A 9,722-nucleotide genomic window follows, 5' to 3' on the forward strand; every position below is an offset into this window, starting at 1 on the left:
TCCAGCCCCATCCCAGCCTCCTGGCACTGCGGGGACGAGCGATGTCCCCAGTGCCTGGCCCGGGGCCACCTCCGTGCGTCTTGCCCGTGCTGCCACCAGCTGGCTGCCACCCACACTGCTGGCTACACTCATCCACACGGGCTGGGGTTTTTGGGGGTGAGCAGTTGAGCTGTTGTCAGTCTGTTGCCTTTCCCAGGGAAAACCCAGACCCCCTGTGCAGCGACCAGGAGCTGGTAATGGTTACGTTTGGCAGAGATCTTTAAAAAGAGTCTGCAGAAGCCAGAGGCACGCAGACCCCCCAGGCTATGTGCACTGATCTACTCGCCCTCATTTGTCCTTAACAGCCAGCAACAGAGGAAAGAGTGTTTGCTGCCTTGGGCAATGCTCCCTATCCCCCGTGGGAGCCACCATACAGCACGGCAGTAATAACAAGCTTAATTAGTAATAGTACGAGAATCATTAAATAACCTCGGTAATGAATTGCAGACGTTACTACGCTGCTTTTCACCTGAAGAATCCCAGCGGCAAATAATACCTCTGTGTCGGCTGCATCCGTCAGGACTCGCCCGGGGAGGCCGAGCGGGTGAGTAAAAAGCTGTCGGTGTGAGCGAGCCCTGCAGGGTGCTTACAGGTGTCCCCAGGCAGCCGGCACCGTGACTCAGTGCCGCTCACCCTGGGGTTAATCACTGCAGCTCGTGCAGGTGCACCCGGGGGCTGCTTTGGGGCCACGCTGCTCTGTTTGGGCATTTTCTTGCTTAGAAGGATAAGCTGCATTTCTCTTTGGTTTTGCTCTTTCTCATGTCTCTCTCTTCGTTACCTTTCAGCCTGCTCTTTCAGTCTTTCTCCTTTCCTCTGTCCTCCCTTTCTCGCTGCCCTCAGTGGCTGTGTGCCATCCTAGGACCTCAGCGGCAGATGTGGGATCATCCCCGGAGCCCCCCATCTCCACAGCCCCCCATCCCCAGAGCCAGGGCACTTGGCCACAAAGCACCGGGGTCCTGCAGGGAATTCCTCTTCCCTGGCAGCGTTGCCCAGGGGTTGCAATGCTCCTTGTGGCACAACGTCCTGCGACAGCCCCGTGCCTCAGCCAGTGCCCGGGCTCAGCTCGGTGTCTCCCGATCGCAGAGGGTGCCCCGGGCCTGGGAATCCTGTGGGAGCTGGCCCTGGGGTGAAGGCATTGCTCGGGACACTTAGCTCTCTGCAGAAATTTAGTGTTGGTAGAAAGGGTGCTGGAGGGTGGCCACGGCCCCTCTAGCACATTGTGGCAGAACTGAGGTGTGGACAGGAGCAGTCTGGGGCTCCTACAGCTCCCTGCTGCTCCCTGGGGAGCTCCGATGGGGCTGTGGGTACAGGCAGGGGGCTTCTGCTCCATCAGCCCCCTCCCACTGCCCCACTGACTGCGAGGGGGGCTCAGGAGTGGATATCAGGCAGGATACGGCCCGTGAGACTTCTGTGCAGCTCCGCTTAGGGGGGATATTTCATCCTTACAAGCACTTACCGAGTGACCCTGAACCCACAGCGTTCTGCTGAGCCTGGCACGGCGATGCTGCTTAATTGGAGCTTTTAATGTGCTGCGGAGCTGGCGCGTGACAGGTTCCCCGTGAGGAGCCGCCAGCACCGGAGGACGTTTAGGACCCAGGGGAAGCACCGCAGAGCGTGGCTGGAAGGAGCTGCTGCCTCCCCGCCACGACTTCTCAGGTGTCCTGGCACGCCGGAGCTGTGCGGGGCGAGCCGGGCCCTCCTGGCAGCTCCCCGTCCCCATGCCCACCCCCTGAGCCCCCCGCGCACCCATGCGCTCACCCAGGGACCGCTCGGCACCATGAACGACCAGTACCACCGAGCAGCCCGGGACGGCTACCTGGACCTCCTGAAGGAAGCCACCAAGAAGGACCTCAACTCGCCAGACGAGGATGGCATGACCCCGACCCTCTGGGCTGCCTACCACGGCAACCTGGACGCCCTGCGCCTCATCGTCAGCAGAGGGTGAGTGCTGGTGGGTGCTCGGTGCCGCTCCCTGGGGATGGGGTCGCTCAGACCCCATCTTCCCCCCTTCTCCTTGCTCACAGGAGAGGGTGGGTGCAAATGTTCCACAAACTGGTGGTTTCTGACCGTAACACCTCCCCTCCTGTCCCCAGCTCATTATATTTTGCTCCTTGTGGTGCTTTAAGTCTGATCCTGTGCTCCTGGTGACCACCCTGTGTTTTTCCCGGTTCTCTGCCCCTATAACTGCCCGTGGCCCTGCTCCTGCCCCAAACCCCTCCTGCAGCTCCCCAGGTAGGGCTGGGTCCCCCCTGCAAGTGCCTTGCAGTCCTGGGTCAGGTCCCATAAGGACAGGCAGAGCTGAGATGCCAGCACATCAGGTCACTGCCACAAAGGCAGCCCTTAGCCCTTCTAAATGAGGGGACAGCGACAATAAGAGCTCCTTCTGTCCCACAAAACGCTCGCACAGAGGGACGTGTGCCGTGCCAGCTGGCAGCAGGTGATGCTCCTCTGCTCTACCCAAAGCTAGGTCTGAGCGTGTGCCCCACCAGCAGCCTGTTCTGGATGTGGAGCCTGGAAAAATTTAGGAGCAGATTCCAAAGAGCAGATTTCTTCCAGCCCTTTGTTTTTTTTTTTTTTTTCCTTCTGATATGGAGGAATAGTGCTGGGTTCGGGGCGTACACTGCGCCTCCTGGCATGGGCTCCGTGCTCCTCCTGGGTCAGGGCTCAGCGGGGCTGTCAGCTCCCACGCTGAGATTTCCCTGCCTGGGCTGTGTTTGCAGCTCTCCTTTGTACGAGGTCGGCTGTGTCTCTGCTCTGCCTGTTCCTGGGCTCAGCACCTCCTGATGCTCCGGTCGGCTGGTGTAAAACCTTCAGCCTGGCCCGCTGCGTTTACAGGCAGAGCTCTGTCACACGTTGCTGCCCTTCCGTGGTAAAGGGTTTTCTCTTCAGATCTGGGCTGTGTACAGTTGGTTTGGGAAGTCCTTGAGTGCCTGGTGTGTTAGGGGAATGCTCAGGAAAGGATGTTCTCAGGGCAGGCACCGTGGGAGGTGATGCCCCAGGGCCATGCAGCTGCATTAGGAGCTGCTCTCCTGGGTGCACCCATCGCCTGACTTGTGGCACGTGGTGTCACAGCCACCGGGGGACAAAGAGGGGGCTGTGGGACTCGGTGGGTGCAGCTTGGCAGCGATTGTGCCCAGCACTGTCAGGAAATGTGCGAGACAGAAGCAGAAATCTCCTCCGAGCTCTGGGAAATTGCCACCCGGAGGGATGAGGGCAGGAGCTCCGGGGATGGGACCCTGACAGTGGAAATGGTTCCAGAGATGCTCTGATGGCCAAGAGCCTTTCTGGAGGGGCGTTTGCCCACAGCCCGCCCTGTGCTGCCCCACACATCCATGCCAGCAGCTCCTGCCTCTCCACCATCCCAAGGGCTGCTTCACCGCAGCGGGGCCCCTTTCATAAATTCACGTTGGATCAAAAGGTCCTCGTGGATGTGTCTGCGTGCAGCTTGGCTGCTGTTTAATTAACAGCCTAACATACATTTGCTCCTGACAGGGAAAATAGCACGGCAGAGGCTCGGTGCCCTTTAGGTGATGGATGGGGCAGCGAAGCATTTGTCTGTGGGGCTGCAGGGCACGTTTACAGCTGTGTGTTCATCTCCTTGCCCAGCACCATGCAGAAACTGGTGAAACCTCCTCGTCCTTGCAGCCATTGCTGGATGCATGAGAAATGGAAAAGCTCCCAGGCAGGGGTACCGGGGGGGAAACCTTGCAGGCTCTGGGACTGAGGGGAGATGGGGGGCCTCGGGGGCACCTGGAAATGCCCAGTCCTCCTCGCCAGCACTGCGCAGTGCTGTTGGCACCCAGAGCAGCTGGTGGATTGAGCTCTGTGGCTAGGCTGTTCCCAAATGCCCCAGCGAGGCTGTGGGGGCAAAAATCACTGCTCCTGCCCCCCTGGCATTTAGGGTCAGCTCGACTCCATCTCTAGCGAAGGAGCTGTGCTCGTGTGCCTGTGCGTTCAGCAGGTAGTGGCATGGGGCTGAGGTGGGGACAGGGAAATAAAATCCAGCAAATCTGTTGGTGGGTCCTTAGGGAAGGTTTGTCATCTTGGCCTGCAGAGAAGGGGTGACAAAGTGGGCTTGTTGCTCCATCCAGGCTGGAGCAGGAGAGTAACAGCCGGTGACATGTCTGTGCCTCGCTGCCGCTTTTTCAAGGGGATGGAGAGAAGGGATGGGATGGAGGCATTAGCACTGCCTCATCCTTCTTGTTAGCAGCACAAAAAGCCTTTTTCTTCCTCCTGGCTGAGCTCCAGCAAGGGGAACAAACCCAATTAGCGTGACGGCTGGGAAAAGAGAGGCTCGCTGGCATTTAGTGTTGCGGATTTTCGGAGGCAGTAATTCCTCAGCGCGGTTCATTAGCACCGCCGTGCCGGTGACGGGTGTCTGTCCATCTCCAGGTCTCCAGGGGCCCAAGGGCCCCTGCTGGGAGCAGCAGGGCTCCCAGCCTTGGAGTGGCCCACAGGGAGCTGAGGATGTGGCTTTCCACCAGACAGGCTGGAAGCCAGGGCTGCACATCCCTGCTATGGGGCTGGTGACCACCCTGAGCAGCACGGTTGTGCTTTTGGGGAGCTTCCCCTGGGGATGTCCTGCGACCATCAGCCTAACCTAAAGAAGCTGGTGCTAGATTTGTAGGGATCTGAGCCTGTTGGAGGAAAGCTGGATCCTGTGCTTAGCACCAGCTGGGCAGAGCTTGGGATGCAGGACCTACGGGATCCCAAATTCATCTTTTCCTCTCTGTGCCAGTCTCTGCTTGCACCAATGCCCTGACTGCTGAAGCCATTGCCGTGCCGAAGCTGTCTGGGTTTTCCTCAAGCCATAAATGATTTTCTCCTCTTCCCATGAAAAACACCGCTGCGTGTTTTGCAGGAGCTGGCTGGCTCCTTGTGGATCAGAGGCCCTGATCCTTTGTGCACCTCCACGAGTGTGCCTGCCGGGGGCTGAGCCAGCCCATCGCCATCGGAGGAACTCTGCACGTGCAGCCGGGGAAGGACGAGCGTGAGTGCCGGTGGATTCCCAGGGTAATTGGGATCCCACGGGGGAAGCGGAGGGGAAAAGCCGGCAGGAAGGGAGTGAGCGTGCGCGTCACGGTGAGGAGGCAGTGACTCAGGAGATGCACACGTCCACCCGAGGGGCTCAATTAACAGCCTTTTTAATAATGATTATTACGGGAGTTGACTCAGCACCTGACAACGCTTTGAAGCTGAGAAGCGCTGCGCTTCACACCTGTTATTAAAATGCGTTCCCACTTAGTGGACCCTGCAGTCAGCATCTGCTGGTGCGCAGCGCCCTCGAGGTGAAGTTTTGCCCAGGCTGACACCCGCCAGAGGGAGGGCCTCGTGCTTATTATCGGCGCTGGATCACACAGGTCTACTTTGCAAGTCACCATTCTTCTTTCCTGTTTTTTAGTGCCTCCGGCAGACATTTATAGGACAAAGGGACCTAGAGATCTAATTTTGCTCTAATACTTTTGTTCCTAGGCAATGGAAATGTCCAGGGAAAACTGGTTTTGATGCTCCTTCCTCTCACTTTTTCTCTGAAGCAATGAAAAGCAAAGTAAAGCAAACCTTCAAATATGCATCCCCTGGGACCTCTCTGGCTTTGCTCTTTGCCAGCCAAACCAGGCCCTGAGATGTGCGTTATGGATGAAGCATCTGTATGCTTGCTATGGGGAGCAAGATTGCTTAAGTCCCTGTCCAAACCACTGGTCCCTGTACCTGTGGGGAGCCTCCTGGTGCCCTGTCCCCCCTGGCTGTGCCCGTGGGAGCTGGCACAGCTCCGTGCACCCACCCAGAGCACACGGAAATGAGCCAAGGACCCTTCACGCGCCGGAGTCCCACTGCCAGCTCCGGCAGTTCCAGTTTCGCTGGCTCTTTAATCCAGCCCCATCAATAATTTACTCCTCTCTTGCAAATCATCAAATATTTATCCCCCCGTGAATTTCCCAGCCTGGACATGTCACTACGAGGGTAGACGGGCGGGCTAAGGAGTTGCTGCCCCGGGAGCGTGGCGGTGCCACAGGACCGGCTGCTCTCCTCCCCTGCTGGCTGCACGGCTCCTCAGTCCCTGTAACCTACTGTCCCTTCTCCTCCCTGGTGTTCTTCCAGGCCTCATCTTTGAAGCCTTTCTCTGCTTCTGTAGGAGAAGTTGTAGGTTCTGGGGGCTGTGCTCGCAGGGCTTGGCGACCTTTCTGGCTTGGTTCCCTTCCACGGCGTTGAATCTTTTGAGCAACTGTTGCTGGATTTGCCAGCAAGCTCAAGTTGTAGACTTAATAATTTTCTACAAGTTTTGTGAAAGTAGGTGTGTGTTGGAGAGCAGCTGCAGATGTTTCCACCATGGGCATCCCGGCCTTGTGCTGGAGCTGGAGCTGCGAAGCAGCTCAGCTCTTGTGATCGCCGCTGTCTTTCTCCAAAGTACCTCTTGTCCTCTCTCAAGTGAGAGAGGCTGCAGCACACGTGGGGTTTGGGAGGGTTCCGGGCTCTGCACATCCCAGCAGATCTCATCAATACAGGAGGCAGCTGGGTGTGAAGTAACAGAGGCTGAAGGTCTCAAGGGTGCATTCACCTTCTGGACTTCTGGTTCCACCGAGGGATTTGTTCTTTCCCTTGAGGGCCTGCAGAAAGCAACCCAACGCCTGAGCTGGCCGAACCCTCTTCCAGATGCTTCCCTGCAGGCCTGGGCCTGGTGCTGGGCACCTCGCGGTGGGAGAGCAGCGCTCAGCTCCTCTGGAGCTCATCGGGAAGGGTGGTGAGGAAACTGCAGGAGCTGAGTCACGGCTCTGCAGAGCCCTGATCCCCCGAGGGGAGCTGCTCCGGAGGGTGGTGGAGCTGCGGAGCCTTAATGAAGGCTTTGCCTTGGCCATGTGCATGAAGGAGAGCGCCGTGTTGACTGATACTGCTGCCGGCTGCATAGCATTAGCGCACTCGCTCGAGCGAAAGCTGGTGCCAGCAGGGGTGTGAACTATCTCTTGTTTCAGCAGGTCATAAATACAGAGGAATGCCAGGAGGATGGAGCTCCCTTCACTCCTAGGTTTGTGTCTGTCCCGTAACAGAGGCAGGAGATGTGGGCAGGAGGCTGTGCCCCATCAGCAACGCTGGGGTAGGGGCCAGCACGATGTGAGGAGAGATGCTAATTGCATTAGTCGAGTGTCCGGCTCTTGAGGAGTGCAGAAACCTAATCTCCACTTTCTCTGAAACTGGATTCTCAGGATGTGCTAATACCACTGCGCTTCGAGCCATGCAATCGAAACCAAGCGTGGTGCGGCAAAAAACCCCCACAGAACCCCAACCTCCAGGCCCATGCCAGCAACCTTGCTCTTGTTCCCCTCCGAAGTCGTGACCTCGGGGCCCTGAGGTCCCCCAGGCAGGAGCAAAGAGGAAGGTGGGGAGGTGCAGCAGCGGGTGGGTGGCATTTTGTGGCGGTGCTGCCATCCTGGTGGGATGTCGTGGTGTCCCACCCAGGGCGTGGTGGACGGAGCGGTGTTTTGGTGGAGCCTGAGCGAAGCCAAGATTCGGAGATGGGATCTGAGTAGTATTTAATAGGATGTTTGAGGTTTGAAATGTTAAGGCCTGAGCTGGAATCAGCCTCATATCGCAGCTCTGGGCTAATCAGAATCCGGCCTGTCTTCCTCCAGAAACTGGTTTGGTGCAGGAATACGTGTCTCCTGAGAGCTGAATTCATGTTGTGGGAAATACTACAGACTTGTCTGTCAGGCACGTGAATCCGTGCCATTGTACATGCCACTTCAAAACTTAAAATTAGGTTGTAGAAGAGGAGAAAAAAGTTCATTGTACTGATTTGCCCCGCACAACTGCAATAGCCTGTTCTTTGGGACACATCTCAGTGGTCTGTCAGCCAAGGCTGCATGCTAACCGGTTCTTTTCCTTGTCTAGGGGGGATCCAGACAAATGTGACATCTGGGGGAACACCCCCCTTCACCTGGCGGCAGCCAACGGCCACCTGAACTGCCTTTCCTTCCTCATCTCTTTTGGGGCCAACATCTGGTGCCTGGACAACGACTACCACACCCCGCTGGACATGGCAGCCATGAAGGGGCACATGGAGTGCGTGCGCTACCTGGACTCTATCGCTGCCAAGCAGAGCAGCCTCAACCCCAAGCTGGTGAGCAAGCTGAAGGACAAGGCCTTCCGCGACGCCGAGCGGAGGATCAAGGACTGCGTGAAGCTGCAGAAGAAACACCACGAGAGGATGGAGAAACGGTACAGGAAGGAGATGTCGGATAACTCAGACACCATGAGCTTCTCCAGCTACTCGAGTAGCACCTTAAGCAAGAAGTTCCAACACATGTCTATGGTGACATCCCTGCCATACTCACAAGCCACCATCCACGGCACAGCCAAGGGAAAGACGAAAATACAGAAGAAGCTAGAGAAGAAGAAGCAGGTGGATGGGACCTTCAAGATCTACGAGGACGGGAGGAAAAGCGTGCGCTCTCTGTCCGGCCTGCAGCTGGGGAACGACGTGATGTTTGTGAAGCAGGGCACATACGCCAGCCCCAAGGAGTGGACCCGCCGTAATATCAGAGACATGTTCCTCACGGATGAAGACACCGTCTCCCGTGCCATAAGCGACCCGGGTTTGCACATGGACTCGGCCCACTCCGAAGTCAGCACCGACTCCGGCCACGACTCCTTGTTCAACCGCCCCGGGCTGGGCACCATGGTGTTCAGGCGCAACTACGTCAGCAGCGGGCTCTTCGGCATCGGCCGGGAGGACGCTGGCATGCCAGGCGAAGGCGACACGGATGGGCTGGGTGTCAAACTGCGGAGCCGCCTGCAGCGCTCGCCAAGTCTCAACGACAGCATTGGCAGTGCCAACAGCCTGCAGGAGAGGAACGCGGAGGACCTGCCCTGGGACGAGGTGGAGCTGGGCTTAGATGACGACGATGAACCCGACACCAGCCCCTTGGAGACTTTTCTGGCTTCCCTGCACATGTTTGAGTTTATCTCCATCTTGAAGAAGGAAAAGATCGACTTGGAGGCCCTCATGCTGTGTTCAGACAATGATCTGAAGAGCATCAACATCCCACTGGGCCCCAGGAAAAAGATTGTGGATGCCATCCAGAGGAGACGGCAGACTCTGGAGAGGCCAGATGTCATTGTAGACACTGAACTGTAAGTAGGAGATGGGACCATTGAGTGATTAAACCTTTCAGCAGGTAGAGATTTGGATAGCAGAAGGTCTTGTTTTCAACCCACTTGGAAAAGCAGGAGCCCAGGTAATCTCAGTGCTTCTGTGGGTGGGCAAATTCCTGCTTGTGTGGAAATGATGAGAGTTCGGAGAGGTGGCAATAGTGTTCGTTACTCAACAACCCTCGTGTGGCTTGGCAGGACGTGAAGTCCTTGTTTGGTTTCATAACCTATATGAATGCAGACTGCTCTGTGGTCTGATTCTTCTGAGTCCCTCCAGCTGGGATTTTCAACCACGTTCATGCTTGCCTTGACTCTTCACCTTCCGAAGGCATGAAGAAATCAGCCATGGTTGCCCAGTGGGAGCAGGCTGAGGGCAGTGCCCAGTGGCATTGACAGTCCTCCCCCAGGTGCTTCAGATCTTGCTCAAGCATTTGGGACTGCGTTATCTGGGTTGGAGTTGTTGCTCTTCTGCGGTGCTCCCAGGGTTTGGTTGGCTTGGTCTGAGGACCACAGGCCTGCCATTGAGGTGAATGGGAGGC

General features: G+C 57.2%; 1 protein-coding gene across 1 annotated transcript; it reads left to right on the forward strand.

Moving 5' to 3' along the window:
• Positions 1 to 1,816: 1,816 nt before the first annotated feature.
• Positions 1,817 to 9,169, forward strand: USH1G (USH1 protein network component sans; the record flags this gene model as incomplete). Its single annotated transcript, XM_082774775.1, has 2 exons — positions 1,817 to 1,980; positions 7,924 to 9,169. 2 exons carry the CDS (start codon positions 1,817 to 1,819, stop codon positions 9,167 to 9,169), a joined length of 1,410 nt encoding a protein of 469 aa, XP_082630901.1.
• Between the last annotated feature and the right edge of the window lie 553 nt (positions 9,170 to 9,722).

The sequence above is a fragment of the Aythya marila genome (assembly GCF_965140915.1).
Source record: "Aythya marila genome assembly, chromosome: 18".
In the NCBI taxonomy this organism is placed as follows: Eukaryota; Metazoa; Chordata; class Aves; order Anseriformes; family Anatidae; genus Aythya; species Aythya marila.